The following is a 19,706-nucleotide window of genomic DNA, read 5'->3' as shown; positions in this document are numbered from 1 at the left end:
GGATTAAGATCTGGGGAGTTTCCAGGCCATGGACCCAAAATTTCAACATTCTGGTCCTCGAGCCACTTAGTTATCACTTTTGCCTTATGGCACGGTGCTCCATCGTGCTGGAAAATGCATTGTTCTTCACCAAACTGTTGTTGGATTGTTGGAAGAAGTTGCTGTTGGAGGGTGTTTTGGTACCATTCTTTATTCATGGCTGTGTTTTTGGGCAGAATTGTGAGTGAGCCCACTCCCTTGGATGAGAAGCAACCCAACACATGAATGGTGTCAGGATGCTTTACTGTTGGCATGACACAGAACTGATGGAGCATCACCCTCCTTTTAACATGTCAAGTCTGCCATTATAACCCAATCAGCCTGACATATTGATCTCCAGCCTTGTGCTCGTCAACATTCTCACCTGAGTTAACAAGACGATCACTGAAATGATCTCAGCAGGTCCTTTAATGACAGCAATGAAATGCAGTGGAAAGGTTTTTTTGGGATTAAGTTCATTTTCATGGCAAAGAAGGACTATGCAATTCATCTGATCACTCTTCATAACATTCTTGAGTATATGCAAATTGCTATTATAAAAACTTAAGCAGCAACTTTTCCAATTTCCAATATTTATGTAATTCTCAAAACTTTTGGCCACGACTGTACTCAACAATGCACAGACTGCAGGCCTGTTGACACCACCAGTGATTATGTGGCATGAAAATTAGTTTTGATCTTTGCATGTGATTTGTTTGTTCTGATCACTGCATAAAAATGGCCTTTACAGCATTCGTTCAAATGAAAATGTTTCCAAATTTACCAAATGATATGGTTAAAAGTGCTGCTGTACTAAATATCAGCCCTTATGAAAGGCCTGTTGTATGTAAATTTATATTCCATGCAATATTATAAATTATTAAAAAGTCTAATAAAACAAAAGATTCCAGGGCTTTACTGTTCACAGATACCAAACCTGAATTCTAGCACAATGCTACACTTTTTAAAAGGATAATTTACCCAAAAATGAAAATTCTGTCATTGGTAGCCATAGACATTTTTTTTTTCTCTTTCCATACTATGGGAATCAGTGGTTACTGTAAATATTTGGTTTCCAACATTCTTCAAAATATCTTCTAAAGAGTGCAAGGTAGGATGTAAGTATACTTGACAACTTTTATTTAATGACCATTATCTAGGGAGTGTATAGTAGTTTACATCACTATCTAATGATGCAGACTACTCTATTTTATGTATTTCACAAGTAACTGAATGTGACGAGACAACAAACATTTTGCCGTTTTGCATTGTCAACACATTAGGCAAATGAATAAGAATGAATGTGTGCATGTTTCAAAATAATAATAAACACTATTTGCAAATAATTAAAATTGCTTTACAAAAGTTCATATTCCTGTGTTTTGCCTGTACTTCTTTCTTTTCACGCATTCCATTAAATGCTTTAATCAGGCTATTTAATTCCTAAATAATAAAAGACCACCCGAAAAATACCTATGCAAATGATTGAACGTTATTATGAATGTTATAATTTACATTCAGTCTCATGAGGTCATTAATAAGGCACACAGTGATTTCCCTGGTCATTTCCAACTGGTTAAATCGACACTCTTCAATCTGCTCTGTTTAGCCTATTATTTGTATTAGAGTTTAGAATGCAATGATCTCTTTTATTTTGCTCGCTCAAGTCATGTTTGTTTTTATGAAAGTTATATATTTTTTATGAAACAATAGGAGTCTCTGGCATTATAAAGCACCTCCTTACTGTTACTGGATCATTGTGCAATTGGTCCTATAGATTCCAGCTCATCTCATTGGTCAGCAGGCTCAGGATCAAACCACACACATACTCGCGCACCTTCGCTCTCCTTCCGATAGCGCTGCTTGCCGCTGTAGATGGAGGACGAGGCAATTCGTGTTGGAACAAGACGATAGTTGCCCATTTCAAGTCGCTGGACTCTTTCAGAGCTGAACAGCCCATTAGCAGAATGAAGCGCGTACTGTAGTGTTTGCGTCAGGCGCGAGGACTGAACAAGCGCGCGATTCTCCATAGGAGCACATACAGAGTTTAGGACAGGCGCACTTGTCCGCTGTGGATCGTACTCTATATGGAGGGATGTCGGAATGGCTTGCACCAGGAGAACCAAAACTTTGGTGTCAACGTGTGTGATACTAAGTGGCATGACCAACATAGTGTGTCTTTTGTACGTCGGATGGGTCACTAATTACATCGCTAATGTGTACATCAAAGTGCCGATGCCTGTCCCAGCCAAAAAGTTGGAGGGCGACAGGAAAGGAGAAACTCTGCGGATTATAGAGCGACTGGATCGGCTGGAGAATGTAGTTAATCAGCACATACAAGGTAAGAAGAATGTCTGTTTAATAACTGTGCATACAACTGTGAAGTTTACTTTATAAAACTAAGATGAAAGAGCTGAAAACCAAAATCAGTTGTTATTCCAGTTTTCGCTAACATAATACAAAATGGACCATAAACGTATTTTTTTAAACTATGTTGAGTGGAAGGGGTGCTTAAATAAACATTAACATTAGAATGTACTAGATAGAAATTATAAATATTTTTTTATAGCCCTGGCTAGATAGTTGTGGAACATATAATAAATAGCCTAAATAGTAAACAAACAAACAAACAAAACGTTATTTTTTTACAATAACCTGGGTAACAGGGTTACATTTTTTGGTTTATTAGTGGAGTAAATAAATAAAATAAATAAATAAAATAAAAAATAAAAACTGGTCCAATAATTCAAGACCTCAGTGAGACAGGCCAACATGCTCATTGATTTTAAATTATTTTCATACTATTAAACACTATATGCCTTTTGTGAATTATTTTCTAAGAGAATGAAATACAGCCGAGAAACTCAGCAAACAATCACATTATGTAAGTCATGATATTTTATTGCTAATGCAGAGGCACACATTTCTGCATTTATATAGATGAAATTGTACATGCAACTAAATTACCACATTTACAACGACTTGCCATGGTAACCACAGTTACCTGGCAAATATATTTCAATTATTGGAGTAAAAAAGCAGCATTGATGTTTTAAACTATTTACTAGTGGGTTCGAGTCTCGGGCCGGCAATACCACGACTGAGGGGCCCTTGAGCAAGGCACCAAACCCCCAACTGCTCCCCGGGTGCCGCAGCATAAACAGCTGCCCACTGCTCTGGGAGTGTGTTCACGGTTTGTGTGTGTTCACTGCTGTGTGTGTGCACTTTGGATGGGTTAAATGCAGAGCACAAATTCTGAGTATGGGTCACCATACTTGGTTGTATGTCACTTTCACTTCACTTTTTAACCATAGTTTTCAACAAAATACTGTAGAAATGTTGTATTAACAGGAACTCCCATCACAAAAATAAACAAAATATTACAAATATAAGTACTGTATGTAGACATATACAGTAGTGAGTTATACTATGTTTATACTATGTTTACTATGGGATCTGTTGGTGCCCTAGGCGAGATTTTTTATAAATACTGATAATTATCAACATAAATGAGTAGTAAATAAATTGTGATAATAAATAAATGGAGATGTTGAAGCACCTTGAAGATATTTTATGAGTGAATCTTTTTGAAATCATAGTTTAAGAGCACATAAATGGCAAAACTATTTTAAATGCATGTGCCATGCATAATTAATGCATTATGATGACTTTATGTTTTGATCATAGATGGTTATGATGCAGAAAGTATTTAAATTAGTCTAACATGAAATATTGTCAAATCTTATGATTTTTCGTTGATGTCAATTTTGTTTTATTCTAACATAATTTTAATCAGTTTGATGATAGATCAGTACTGAAATCATGTTAACTGTCAGAAATTATTTTGCTTAATATGTCTTCTATGTGGTGACAATGGTCCATTTTTGTCTGCACTGTGAACAGACTTGACCTGGGGTGAGAGAAATAGCACTCCATTGTGAAGACTATATCTTCCACTCGGGTGCAAAACAGAAAAAGCTATAGAGTTTCATCATCATGACCTAAATACCATCTGTACATTTGTCATGTCGTGTTTAAATCAGGTTGATTGCACCTTGCCTAATTGTTAATGACACTTTTATGCATGTATGACCTCCACTTTGCGATCTGGCAGCTTCACAAACACCATTGATGATTGCTAACTCCTCTTCTTCTCTCTTTGGAGGCTCTTGTTTAATGAACTTTTCATTGGCTGACCTAATTATGAGAAGTCACTGATTGCCTTTGTCTGTACATGTAGTTTTTATCTTTCAGCACTTCTCAGCACACACCATTTCTGTTTTTTGTTGTTGTTTTTTTCCATCATAATTTATGCATTTGTTTGTTTGATACACTCTTTAAAAAAAATCATAATGATCATCAAACCTCCATGGAAACTTTCCATTGCACCAAAGTTTCTTTACATTATTTACATGTTCCTGGCCCTTATGAAATCCATTTTATGTTTTCCCAAATTCAGTTTGATTTTTTTCACAATTCTTTTTTTTGCTTGACTGTATTTTAATGGTTAAATTAAATTGTATTAATCAAAAATAGTCTAATTAATTGAAATTATGAAACTTACAGTATTTAACAGCAATTCATTAAAACTATTTTTATGGCCCTTTAAATTATTAAAACATTTTTCTCAAATAAAATTTTATTTAATTTTTTTTTACAAACTTCTGCACTTTCATGAATAATTAAATGTTTATAATAAAGAGCATCTATAATGAATTGATTATATTTAATATATATTATTAAATAACCTTCTCATTCAAAGAGTTTTCTTTATTTTCATGACTATGAAAATTGTAGAGTCACACTGAAGGCATCAAGGGCTATTTGACCAAGAAGGAGAGTGATGGGGTGCTGCGCCAGATGACCTGGCCTTCACTTCACATAAATAATTGTTCTGGTAAATATTCCTTTGAAAATAGTATTTTAATGATAATTTTAATATTAGTAGTAGTACTATCATTACATTAAGTAATATATTTCTGTCACAGTTTCTTCAAGTTAAACCAAACTTTTATTTTGATGGGTCGCTGTGAAGACCTTAGGTTTCTGTTTGTATATGATATGATGATAGTATTTCTCAAAATAAATGGTAAAATGCTCTCAGAGTAGTTCTAGAGATTATGTTTGTGTGTTCATGTACTCATATATTGAGTTAACAGAGTCTAAAAATGCTTCAGTATGTTTGTAGTAACCTGTGTTCCACAATTCAGTCTGCATTTTAATAGGGTCAATTAATAGTTTTTTTTTTTTATAACTTTATATAGAAATGCTTCTTCTGTGGCATTGCTGCCAAACCCCCCTTTGCGAACCTTTATTTATATTTAATGCATTTCAGTTATGTTTTTGAGGTCAGAATTTGGTTGATCGTGAATATACTGATTAATCTTTAAAATATTCATGTAAAAACTGAATGGTGGATTTTACCCCTTGTAATTAGTACAGCCTAGTCAACCTTCCCTGAATAGCATCTGCCAAACAGTATGCAGCCATGAAGCATTTGTGGTTTCTCACTGTTGTGCAAGCTTTATTCCGGGTTCGTTTTCAGCTTCTACGAAAAGCACTAATTTGTTGCAGAACTGAAAACACGAGCAATTTGCTGTTCTCTTTCTGGTTTATTAGTCTACAACAGCTTGCACAGCATGATTTGTCTGCTTCACTTAATATTTTAGGAATACAAATTTGGTGTTGCCCAAAAAAGTCTGTAATGCAATTTTATTAATGGACTCCTTTTGTGCTTTGTTTTAAAAGAAACACTTCATTGTAAGAGATATGATTCTGTCGTAGTTAATAACTGGATGTATGTTGATGTTGGGTTGCAGATAGCCAGTGTGGTGTTCAAACCAAATCCAGGGCACAAACAAACCTCACTGAGCTGAGAGGCAGCTACAGATGATTACTTGAGCAAACATTCCTGAGTTACAGCCGCAGACACGTTGTGCTGTTTGGCACCTTCTGTGGGGCTTCAGGAATGGGTTTGGAGAGTATGATAGGGAGCATGTTTTAGTAACAAAACATGACTTTTTTTATTGCATGGCAGGGATTGTTAAGGTCTGAAATTCCGTGATCTTTGTAGTTAATGATTTTTAATGAAATATTGTGGTTGAATACAATTTAATCTCAATTGACAGCATTTGCAATGTTGATTAGCTCAAAAGTAATTTTGATCTTTACTGGATCTTTACTGTACTTGAAAAACAGTTCTATGTAAATTGATATCCTATTTTCATTGCTACAACAACAGAACACCTAAAACCATAAAATTACTGTAAAAAAATGGTGCGGCTTTATAGCTCAAACAATAGATACATTTTAACAGAAGAATTAATGTTAATTTAATTAATGACCTCATTGGATTCCATTGTAAGTGCCTTGCTGTTTTCTTGAGTTTTAAAATTAATTCTGCTGGCACCCATTCACTGCAGAGGATCCATTGGCGAAATTTTTGGTGATCTGTTCCTTTAAATACATTCATTTTCACTTTTGAGTGGCAAAACTGTATCTTATGATACAGTGCTGACCACAAGGTTGTTCTTCATCATCGCAGACTTTACACTGCCTCTCTCTCTGTAGCATACAAGTGTTTTCCAGAATGAATGATTTATGTGGAAGAGGTACATGCCAGCTGTGGCTCTACCACCTGGTACAAACAGCCTGGAGGATGACCTGCCTGATCTCCCTGTCATCTTCAACTTGATGAAAATGCTACACTCCTCAGCAGCTCTTTAGCGCAGTAGTGGATTTTATGTTGAAAGCCAAAGAGAAAGAACAACAGAATCACTTAGTCCCTTTTTCAGTCGTGTAGTTACATTGTGTAGAGGAGCGAAGTGAAACAAACAGCTCATAACATTCTGTTCATCTGCTCGCATACCATTTGCATTTAGCTTTTATGCAAAGTGCTGCACTGTGTGGAAAAACAAATCAAGAAAATAGCATTTGATGGGAGCTCAAGAATAAGATTCAGCAGCAGAAGAAGCAGGAATAGGAATTTCTGTTGTGGAATAAGAATAAAAAAAAAATATTTTGATTCCACTACTGATTATGACAAACACTATTTTCTTTGAAATAGAGCAGAGAAGGATTTGTTTTCGAACTGTAATGTTGAAGTCAATATGTAATTTCATAATGCGTCATGCTTTGTGTAAACTGGATTTTCAATGAGGAAAAATGCAGAGCAAGACATGGATTTTATCTATTGGGAAATGATTAGATCGTAGATCACAGGTATTTTTTTATGTAATAAAATGATAATGATAGTAATAGTAATAATAATAATAATAATAATAATAATAATAATAATAATAATAATAATAATAATAATAAATAATTCCTTAAATTATACAATAATATTTGGGATTTAACTGGTTAATTCATGTGCTACAACATCAATAAATTTTTTGGGTCACTTGACATAACGTCATGTATTTACATTTCCAGCTTTTGTTCACATTGGGATGTAATAAAATATTTATATTATTAGTATTTATGACAGCACGCTTTATTAGTAATTATAACAATATCAACACCAAGAAAAATTCCTAGCATATTTGTACTTGGTGATCAAATGAACTTTTAAAGAAACTGAGGAAACATATACTATTATTTTGACATTTTGCTGATAAAAAAAATTACTTTGTTGCAACTGACACAAGTTCCAGCAGAAAAGCTGCAGGTCTCGATGGAACTTATTTGAGAAGTTGAGAAGTGCTGGTAATGGCAAGCAGCCTAGTGCTAGTCTTTATTCAAATTTGAAATATGAATATTTATGCAGCATGTATTACTATTCACGTTAATATAAACATGTGCTATAGAAATCTATAGATGCTTGGAATTTGACATTGCTCTCTATTGTTTATTATAGGGATGCATTCTATATCGGCCACCATATTGATATCGGCTGATATATGTAAATTTTTCTGTTATCGTTATTCAACCGATAAGAGAATTTGGCCGATATCTTAGAGCCGCTAAATAATGACACACTGCACTGTTCACCATGATGGTTTTTAATTGCTTGAAATATCTTTCCAAGGAAAAGTGCACTGCAACATGTGCAGGGCAAGTCTGTCATATTATAATGAGATTATTAACTACTGTAAAAATATGGAATGGAATCTTTGTTCACCCGTGTATTAGCGCATTGTTAAGGCAAGAGCGCATCCAAAAGGATCCATATGGCACAGTTAAGTTCGCTTGTGCATTTATAGTCTTTTGTGCAATTGTACATTGTAATATTCTGTTTATTTTATGCATATAAATCAGATTTTTCTTATATAGAATGTGTTTGGTTAAGCTATAGCCTATAGAGGGTTAATAGAGCGCTTCAGTTTGCCGGTGATCATCTTTAGCTTAGCGCACGCAGCTCAAACAGCAGCTTACAACATTAATAACTATGATTGAGATTGTCATATATATAACATTATAATGAGAACACTATTATAATAAAATGTTATGAATTAGTTTGGTTTGGTTTCCGCGTTTCAGGGTGTTGTTGCAGGAAGAGCCAAGAGCGCATCCACAATAGAAGGTACACATTATGATTAGCATGTAACTTAGTTCGAGTTCACTTTTTTGTATGTATATAAGTTATAATATTATATTTATGTTGTATAAATATCTGAATATATGATGTGTTTCCCTATGTTGAATAATCTGGCAGCACTTCGCTTTATCAGTGGTGTTCATTCAGCTCTTCAGCTTCACTGACGACGCACACATTAACAGCACGTATTCTCTCAGAGACAACAAGAGACCAATCTCCTAATATGTGGTATAAATAACTGTTTTAATTTATTTCTTTAATGTTTCTCTTGTGGCCCGAACACATTTAAAACAATGAGAAGAAACATTATTTGTGTTGAAGATTGTTTTTGAAAGTCGGTGCATAAAATAAGCTGCTCTTTTGCTTAATTGATTAAGTGTTACTGAAGTGTAACAATTTTATATAGGCTATAGACCTATGATTCATTGTAGGCTATAATAAACCTGTTTTAAAAGAGATTTTTAAAACATTTTCATTGAGGAGTAGCCTAAGCTAATAGCATAATTTTTTATTTTCCTCACAGGCTGCGAGTGAAGCAAATTTATTGTAATATTAATGTAATAATAAAAGTAACCTAATAATAACAGCCAAAAAATAACAGGTCTACATTAATTGGAAATGCCAAATACTCTTAATAATGACAATATTTAATGATTTTGACAATATCTCTGGCCATAGTCCTTACATGCTGGACCTCTTTCAACACACTCCATCGTCTTATCGCCTTATAGTTTTACACGTTAGTAATTTTGTCCAGTAACTTGTTTCCATTATTTAAGCATTATTTTATTTATTTGTAAGGCTGCTTTATGTTTGATTTATGTTGAAGTGTTTCATGCCTTTTAATGGTGAGACTCTTTTGCTAATCAGGCTCTCAAAAATTATGTAAAAATGTGGATTTAAATTTATTGTCCAACATATCGGTTATCGGCTTTCATATTTGAAGAATTATCGGCCAAAATGTATTATATTTTAGAGAATTACCTATTTATGAACATTACCTTACTGGTATGTAGGAATGTATGTTATGGAATATTTGGTTTGATGGCAGCATGATCTGATAAGAGTCAAACAGATGACACCGTCTCCGAGGACTGTCTTTTTGAGAAGCTCATTTCCTCTCATCCTCCGCTCCCTATGAGTCTCCTCTAATAAGCAGTGGGTTGGGGTTAATTACCTCAACAGAAAGGCATGGAATCACAGCCGAGATGTTGTACTTGGCACCCCTCTGAAGAGATTAGAACTTTTCAAGTTGCCCTTAACTGCCCTTTTGACTGACAGATGGCTGTGCGAGTGAGGAGCCTAGGCAGGGCTGATTTATGGCTGTGCTGGAGGGTTTATCCTGTGATGATCACAATGAGCTCTGTTAAACTAAGACACGGCAAAGCCTCTGATCCAGAAAGACAGGCTATTAATCAGTTCAGCTCACACACAACACCTAGGTGGAATTTGTAGTGCTTTAAATAACTTGGTATTTGAAAAAAACAGTAAAGGTAGTAACTGGATTTTAGATTATGGTCTCACAGGGTGTTTTGTATAAGTCGATGTCTTGTAACTTAGCATGAATACGTACCATGGTCTTATTTAGACTAATAATGTTGCTGTCCCTCAAGTTCAAGTCAAATTGTCATTCCTCTACATGTGTGGACATACATTGGAATGAAATGTTGTGCCTCACAGGACCACGGTGCTACATAAATACAGACATACAAAAATGAAGTAAAAAACTAACCTACTGACAGATTTTGACTATAAATATACTTTATATAAATGTTTATCTATACATAAGCTAACAAATACAGACTACACAAATGCTTTACACAATGGTAATACTAGACAAAACGTTCCCGGTTACTTAACTGTAACCTTGTTCCCTGACGAAGCGGAACGAGATGCTGCGCTGCTCAGCGCATTGGGAAACATCTTATTCATGACCAGCTGTGAATAATGTGTGTAACACGTCGATAGAATTGACCCGGTGGTAATATAGCCTCGGTTGATGACGTCATCGGGGCACGCGCCCACAACACGGGGTTATAAATAGATACGCCACAGGTGCATCAACAGGAATTTTTGTCTGAAGAGCAGTCCTGGGACATATTCAGTACAGCACAGCATCTCGTTCCACTTTCTCAGGGAACAAGGTTACAGTTAAGTAACCGGGAACGTTCCCTTTCGAAAGCTTCAGTCGATGCTGCGCTGCTCAGTGCATTGGGAACGAGAATACCTACGCCGCTATGCTTGAAAAATGTCTGGACCCCTAAGGTTGTGCAGGTGTGCTATCAAACCACAAGAAGGCCTCAGACATTAGCTTGTGATGTTGACTCAAGGACATGAGAGCCCAGAGTAGCATGGACATCCAAACTATAAAATTATGAATGTGTGCGGAAAGGACCAACCTGCCGCATCACAAACCTGTTGTAAGGGGGCACCCCTTATTGAAAAAACATTTTAGAGTCAGAAGTCTTATCAGACGCTGATTCTAAAGTTTCAAAGGGGGTTTCCAGCAGAACCTGACTCAGAGAGAAGTAGAGGGGACATTGCGCTGTCTGATGGGAGGTAAAGAGGTCCACCTCTGCTTCATAAATTTTTTTCCAAATCTGTTCCACTACCTCTGGATGGAATTTCCATTCCCCCATCGGTAGTGTCTTTTCAAACACCCTGGAATGTTACCTGGTGTTGTCCACCCGTACTAGGACATGACAGCCCCTCAAATGATGGAGGAACTATTTCAGAGCCAGAAATACGGCCATCACCTCGAGGCAATTGATGTGCCAATCGAGCTGATGACCCCCCCATTCCCCTCGAGCTGGGTGGCCTTCCAAGACCGCTCCCCAGCCCATCAGGGAGGCATCTGTCATTAGCAGTCTGCGACGACATGGTGCCCCTCGATGCCGAATTTGGGACACGACAGTCTTGATGGTTAACATATTTCACTTGAACGCTTTGACTGTATGGTTTAAGCCTCGAAGACCCAAGATTGGGCCCCCCCCCCACCCTTTTTGGGAACCAATAAGTATCTGCTGTTATAGCCCGACTCTCTCATTGGACGAGGAACATGTTCTATGGCCTCTTTGCCCAGAAGAGTCTGTAGCTCTCGAGACAGTACCTGCATCAGCTCCGGTTTCACGGAAGTGGAGACCACGCTGTTGAAATGTGGAGGCTGATGAATAAATTGGATCCTGTATCCTATCCGTACTGTGCTCAATACCCATGCAGAAATGCCTGCCAGAAGTTCCACGCTTCCAGATTCTCTGAGAGTGGTACCAATTTTAACACTTCCTTTTAAGGTGATGTTAGATATTCCGTGTCCTAAACGACGGCAGGAAACACTGGAACATCTAACATCTTGCTGGAAATCCACCGTCCCCCAAAGCACAAGAAGTGGCGGGGATGGAGGGGTTTTGTGAGGTTAACGGGAAGGGGTGAATGCTCCCTTGTGCGCCTAGAGCCACTAGCTCGGTGCCCTGAATCGGCAGACCAGCAGGGGAAGACCATACTAGCTGCTCTATAGACCTCCGTAGAGGTAGCTAGCCTCTAACTGACAGGGTTGGCAGAGCGATCTCCTGAAGGCACTGAGAAGAAACGAGCACTGTGTAATGCGGTGCTGATGGCCCCTCCCCTTGAGTGCGGCAAGGGAGGAAATGACGAATGCCTCTTCAATGCCCATCAAATTAAGCCACAGATGCCTCCCCATGTTGACTAAAGCTGACATAGAACAGCCGAAAGCACGGGCCGTTTGCCTAGTCGCACAGGGAGACAAATCTGTGGCTCGACGAAGCTCAGTGCGCCTACAGCCACTAGTTCGGTGCCCTGAAGCGGCAGACTGGCAGGGGACGACCGTACTTGCTGCTCTAGAGACGTCCGTAGAGGTATCGAGCCTCTTAGCACCGCTAGTTTCCAAACTGAGAGAAGCGCTTGCTGGAGATTGCTGCGCCCTGAAACACCAACAGGGTTGGCAGAACGATCTCCTGATTTTATCTAATACCTCGCTGGAAACCACCTCCCTCCGAATCACACAAAGTGGCGGGGATGGAGGAGTTTTGTGAGGGTAACGGGGCGGGGCGGGGCGGGGCGAAAAGCTCTCAAGCGCGCACCATCCCGTGTGGGACTACCCCCACCAGCAAGGGCACCAGAGCATCAGGACTTCCTCTTCTTATCAAGGACAATCCTGATGTCTTTCCTGGGAGGTTGCTGAGCACGGTGAACCTTTCCCCAATCCCTACGAGGGGGGGCATTGTTCGCCACGCTCTGTTTCTTAACCTCCCTGGACCAGGGCGAGGCTGGGTGGCTGACGGCCCCTCCCTTTGAGTGCGACGAGGAAGGAACTGAACGAATGCTTCTTCATGTTTCTTCACCTCCCTAAACCGGTTGACAACCGTATTAACCGAATCGCCAAACAGTCTAAAAGAAACAAATGTTCCCTCTCCTTAATGCCTGTCAAATTAAGCCACAGATGCCTCTCTGTGCTGACTAAAGCTGACATCGATCAGCCAATGGCACGAGCCGTCTGCTTGGTTTGGACTATCTGATTGTACCGCCCACACTCAAGTCCTTCAACAGGTCAGCCTGGTACACCTGTAACACTGCCATAGTGTGCAGCGCAGCACCAGCCTGAACTGCAGCTTGGTAAGCTTTATCCACTAGCGAGGATGTTATTTTACAAGGCTTAGTGGGTAGAGTAGGTTTCGTAACCAAGGATGCAGACTCGGGCGAGAGATATCTCGCAAGCGTCTCTTCAACCTGCGGCATCTCCGAATACCCCCGCGACTTCGCATCCACGATAGTTGAAAAAGTCAACGTTGATGGCACAAAGACACAGGAAGTATACGGTTTGCTCCATGACTTCGATAGCTCAGCATGGAGGTGCTCGAATAAGGGGAGAGACTGATGTTGTGGTCTCTCTCTCCTACCACCCGACAGAAACCTATCCTCCAGCTTACTACGTTTGGGGGTCTCTTGTTCACGTGGCCAGTCAAATTGCAACCTGTCCACCACGCGAGCAACCACCTCGAGCAGTTCCTCGACCAATTTCCTCTCGCAACAGGAACGATCAGAGGCGGACTGCTCATGGCCGGAACACCCAAGAGATATATCATCCTCCTCGTCAACCGAAGAAAGACCGGATCGCGCTTCGAGATCACGAGAGAGGATGCGTGGATCCGGTGACACCCGGTGATCCCGTCGTTCGTCCCTTTCCCAAATCCGCATGAGAGCCCTCCGATGAAAAGGTGGGTGCACTCTGAAAATAGTTCAGATGAGCACAAAGCATTTTCACTGAGAGCAGTACACAATGCTCGCACTCGCCCGTTTCTAAAGCCAGAACTGCGTGCTCTTCCCCCAAACAAACAAAACAGTAAACATGTGTATCCAGCTCATACATAAGATGAGAGCATGGAGTAACACAACACTTACCATTTCGTTGACTCATCCTAAGAAGGTCTGTAGCTGACGAGAAGAATCTTCCTGATGCACACATGCACAGAATGATCTGAAGACAAAAAACCTGTTGATGCACCTTTGGCATTTCTATTTATAGCCCCGTGTTGCAGGCGCATGCCCCGATGACATCATCAACCGAGGCTATATTACCACCCAGTCAATTCTATCAACATGTTACACACATTATTCACAGCTGGTCACGAATAAGACATTTCCCAATGCGCTGAGCAGCGCAGCATTGACTGAAGCTTTCTCAGGGAACTAACCTACTGACAGATTTTGACTTTAAATACATATATATATATATATATATATATATGTTAACCTATGCATAAACTAAAAACAAAATAAATACAAACTAACCTACATATTTTGAATATGAATATACTATATATAAATGTTTACCTATACATAGACTGAAAAGGAAAAATAAATAGACTATATGAATGCTTCCTATAATAATGTACATGTGCAAAGAGAATTATTCTAAGCCAAGCAGCTGGCTTGGGAATAGTGCAAGATGATTTGTAGTGTACAAGAATGTAAACACATATTTGAGTCTTTTGTGGGATTATGTACACACAGCTGTGTGTGTGAAAAGTGTCTACTGCGCATAGAGGAGAATTGCACAAGAAAAAGAAAAAAGTCATAATGGTTTGGTATACACAGCTGGCAATATCTTTGGCCTTTGTGCGTTATCTCATGCTATTTGAAAACAACATGTTTTGGCCCTACATGTTCCCCCTTGGATGTGGTGCCATTGGATGCATGTCCAAATGCCCTTATAGTAAATGATGCAAAATAGTTTCTTCTGAAATAACACCAAGTAGCATTATATTTTTTTAACTGAGGCTTATTGGTAGATATTGGATATTTAATTGTGCTGCTTTTCTCCTTATTATAAAGTTTTATTGTTATGTAATGTTGACTGAAAGTTAATCTTTAAAATTTAAAATAATTTATCAACACTCTTTACATCATGACATTGTAATCGGCCAGAAATAATATCAGTTCATTACTAATAAATAACACCTTAAGGCAAAACCATTTTTTTTTCATGCATTGGTCAATTTTTAGATTTTATTTTTGTAATAACATAAAAACTCCATAATCATCTGGAAGAAGGAGGCGGGAACCGGCGGACAATCAAATAAGACTTTAATGATAAAATAAATACAAAACAGCGCGACAGCCCCTCGCGAATAAAAAAACCAAACACTAACAGTAGCGTAGCCAGGAATCACAAAGTAGGTGGGCCCAGAGAAAATCAGGTGGGCACAGCCTAAAATGCATCTGTTATCAAAATAGGCCAACACAACTACAGTACACCTGCTTCTTGAATACACCACAGTTTAATGAGAGCACAAGCATGTATCATGTCATCATAAGCAGTGTTAAGAACATAACGATAAGCATTTCCACTGCACGCGGCCACACCACACACACACGCGCATCTGACAGATGCAAAAAACACCATCATTAAATCAGCAGGACAGTAGTGGACAGTGTGTAAAAACAATGCTTGGTCTGGCTCAGCGGCCACATAAACCACGTTATATAACAACATTAACTAGGCAACTAGTGTACATAGTAAACGTAGATTGGCTTACCTTTGATGCGCTTATAACAGGAGACGACGGGGCTTTGAGTTGAACACTGCAATGACTTCGTTATAGTCCAAGGATTCAGTCAATTCTCTCTCAAATGAGAGAAGGGACAAAGAGTTCAGTCTATGTGTCAACATTGTTGCTCTGATACTAGTTTTTATCCGATTTACAGTGGAAAAGAAACTTTAATAAGTTGCTCTGTTTCATTTTTCATACTTAGCTAAACTTCAGTGTCCCTCTGTGAAATGTGCACCATGTCGTTGTGAAGGGGGGATGGGCTGTTCGCAATATGTCGCGGGCATTTCATAATCACCATGACAACCAATCAAGAATCAAGAAACATTAAGATTTATTTTTATAGGTCAAGTATTGTGATAATTGCAACATAATTTACTCCTTCTGTTGCGATTATCACAATACTTGACCTATAAAAATAAATCTTAATGTTTCTTGATTCTTGTTTGGTTGTCATGGTGATGATGAAATGCCCGCATAGCGCATTTCGCAGTCAGATTGCGAACAGCCCATCCCCCCTTCACAACGACGAGCACATTTCACAGAGGGACACTGAAGTTTAGCTAAGTATGTTAAACTAAAATGAAACAGAGCAACTTACTAATGTTCGTGTCAAAAATACATTATTGTTGAATATTGTTAGGCTACATTGTGAGGCCAATGACTGGATGGGCCTGACTGACAGGTGGGTGGGCCCAGGCCCACCCAGGCCCACCCGTAGCTACGCGAGTGAACACTAAATAAAACCCAGGCCTGGTCCTCTCTCGTCCTTCACTGTCATCGCTCCTCTTTTGTATCCTTCCAATCTCCTCCGTGGGACTCGAGACAGGTGAGTGTCGCAGGTTTCGTTCATTTCCAATCACTCAACCGGCCTTGCTCCATTCCCACGGCTCTCGGCCCCGCCCCACTCGTCACAATTTTGCTTTCATAACTGGTGGGTAAAAAAATATTTTTAATTATTTTTTTTTCCAATTATTTATTTATATATTAACTATTATTATTTATTATTTATTTATATATTTTACTGCATCTATATGTTTCAATTAAAATAATTATTTTTAAAACTATATTAAAAATAATAATTATATTAAAAATATCTTTTAAAATCCTTAATTAATTAATTAATTAATTCAATCATATAATTTTATCATTCATTCTTACTTTATTTCTGAGTCAGAAATTTTGAATATTTAATTCTATAGTGCCTCAATTTGAATATTTAAACTTCAGAAATTTCAGAAATCAAAATAATTATCTTAATTTACTGTTATTAATCAGCTGTGGAAAGTATACTGATATGTAGTAGTTAAAATTGTACCCTATTCCATCTGTTGTGTTTTCCCTTTTATTATTTATTTCTATAAATTATAAATTGACTTGTATAAACTGTAACCTTTTTACATTTACATATATTGTTTGTTTGAAAAATGTAAATAATTTATGAATGTTGATGAAAAACAACAATAGCTGGTACTGTACATCGAATTTAATCAGAAATCATTCTTGAGTGTAATTGAGTGTTAGAGTGACACATTAAGACTTCATTAATGGAAATCTTCACTTCATTTCCTCTGCAAGTGTTGGTTGTCTTGAACTTTGCAGTAAAACAATTCAAACCAACCATTTTGTCTGGCTTATCTGTTCCCCTTTTAAAACAGGTCATTCAAGGCTATAAGCCTTACATGGGTTTCAATGCCTTAAATGTTGAGTATTGATTGTAAAATAAATCCTTTTAGCCTGTTGGTCTTCTTGATTGAGTTCTTTAAAGACACACTACAGTATATTCCTGGTATATTCGTACTGAGTGCACACTCATGCACAATGAAGGTTATGCTACAGTATCTTAAAAGTTTTTATGCTGAGATGATTTTAATAGGTTCGAATTTAAGCTGCATAATGCAAATACCTACTTGTTTTGTGCCGTGCATGTGATTTTCTTGGAATAAACAATTTGACCTAACTACAAAAAATAGGACAAGGTAATACCTTGATGTAACCAAATAAAAATTTGCATTAATTATAGCACTCTAAAGCAAGTGGATTTGCATGTCTGTTTAGCCCGACTGTTCAGTCGTGTGGACTAAAAAAATACCAGTTCATTAAATATTTATCCATGTGCAAAGACGGTATGCTTGAAAGGTTTAAAGAGGGTAAAAACTTAGTATCACCGAAGTCAACCTTATATTGCAATGTTGACTGAATCTCTAATAGAGAAAGTAACCTGCTGATATCAGGGTCTGTCACACTGTGAAAAGATGCAAATTTTCTCATTTAGGAATTTGTATCTGAACTCCCAAAGGAACAGGAGGAACATTTTGGCATGCTGGTGCAAATTGAGGTCATGTTTCACTGTATAGGACAGTCACCGCCTGCCATTGAGAGGGCTTTGAGGAAACAAATCATAACTATAAATATTTAGCTTGTCATGGCACTGGGACAAATTACTAAAGTTGGTTTATCAGAATCAAGCAGGCATAGTTTCGGTTCACTTGTCCCCTTAAAAGGAAGGTCACTGCAATTCGAGTTGTTCTGAGTGAAGTCTGCACTCTAAAAAAGTATTTGTTGAATATAAGCAGGGGATAAAAAAAAAAAAAAAAACAATAATAATAAATTAGTCTTCTTCAGTGTAAAAAAAGGACTGAATTAAAAAGAGACTCTTTTTACATTTCTTTTAAATAATTCTGAAAAAAAGTTGTTAATAAAGTAAAAAGTTAAAATTGTAATAATATTTTAGAATATTTAAATCAAATAAATGTAGCCATTTATGTAATAAGTGTCATATTTTAATGATTATATATATATATATATATATATATATATATATATATATATAAAATGCTGTTGTTGCTATTAGAAGTTGTGTATAGCTGTGACTTTACCAGGGCTTAGGGGTGTTCTCTTACGAGAGCTCTCTCGTACTGCGTCTTAGCTAAGACGCTACGGGAAAAGTCTCTTTTCACGAAATACTGAAGCAAAAAATTATCCTTAATTTTGTTTTTTTGTAAAGCGCATTTGCAGCAGTACACAGCAATAGGCGAGACGGCTCGTTCGCTCATTGGCTTGTTCTGCGGCAACTGCACAGCCTATCGAGCGCGGGCTGATGCAACATCAGACCAATAAGGGCGCTTCGCGCCCTTCTTGCCACTTCCCGCCGAAACGGGTGTGGCCCAACCTATAAAAGGAGCTCGAAAAGGCTGACTCACCTGATTTTTCATCTCTTCAGCGAAGCTCACGCATCGCTGGATCACGGAGGAAGCAAGCGCCGTCTGAGAAAGCACATCAGCAGGACGAGCCATTCTGAAGCTGCTGGCATCGCCGCCTTCCATTGCCGTTCCTGCTGCGCTATCCGGCGCCTATATCCTTTCAATCCTGTTATATACAAGCTGTTCTTTATGTGTGTGTGTGTGTTCGCCCTGCGACACACACTCGTAAAAGAGCTCGCGTCTTTTTTAAGATGCCTTCCTGCGGCTCGTCAGAACCCCACTCAGCGAGGGAGACCGGTACGTCATCTGTGTCTCCTGCCTGGGTGAAGATCATGCAGCGCTCGCTCGCTGACGGCGGATGCCCCCACTGCGAGCTGTTGCCATGGTGACTCTGAGGACTCGCCTGGCCTTTTTCTCTGAGCCTGCATTCTCCGCTGCGCTGAGGCGCCGTAAAAGCATCGCTTCCAGCGGATTCTGGAACCGTCTTCAGCTCAACCGAGCTCGCCGGTTCGCCCTGCTTCACCGGCCCCCCCTGCATCGCTTCCAGGTGGGCAGCGCCCGCTGTTTGCCGGCGCGTCGTCCGAGGAAGTCGATCTCAGGGCCGCGTCGGGGGAAGAGGACACGCGCTCTCTGCTAGCTTCGGGCAGTGAGGGCTGGGCGAGCTCCGAGGATCTCGCGCCTTCTGCTCAGAAGCCCAGCAGACGAGCTGACATCGAGAAGGAGCCGGGGCGAAGGCTCGTGTTGGCCGCGATGAGTCTCGGCCGCGAGTGGTTTGCACCAGCGCCCCCCCCCCTCTCGTTCCCGGCTGGATGGTATTTCCCTTTCGGATGAGCGTACTTCTCAAAGCCCGCCTCATTTCTTCCTGAGCTTCACGAAGAGGTG

At 38.9% G+C, this 19,706-nt stretch overlaps 1 protein-coding gene across 1 annotated transcript in view; it reads left to right on the top strand.

Annotated features, from left to right (window-relative positions):
- The first annotated feature begins 1,842 nt into the window (after nucleotides 1–1,842).
- Nucleotides 1,843–19,706, top strand: part of LOC132110478 (polypeptide N-acetylgalactosaminyltransferase 18-like) — a 131,406-nt gene continuing 113,542 nt past the window's right edge. Inside the window, exon 1 of the mRNA XM_059517119.1 lies at nucleotides 1,843–2,359. Coding sequence (XP_059373102.1) covers nucleotides 2,122–2,359 — 238 coding nt within the window. The 5' untranslated portion in view covers nucleotides 1,843–2,121. The remainder of the gene's footprint in view (nucleotides 2,360–19,706) is intronic.

The sequence above is a fragment of the Carassius carassius genome, chromosome 2 (assembly GCF_963082965.1).
Source record: "Carassius carassius chromosome 2, fCarCar2.1, whole genome shotgun sequence".
Lineage (NCBI taxonomy): Eukaryota > Metazoa > Chordata > Actinopteri > Cypriniformes > Cyprinidae > Carassius > Carassius carassius.
This window is presented reverse-complemented; position numbering and strand designations above follow the sequence as displayed.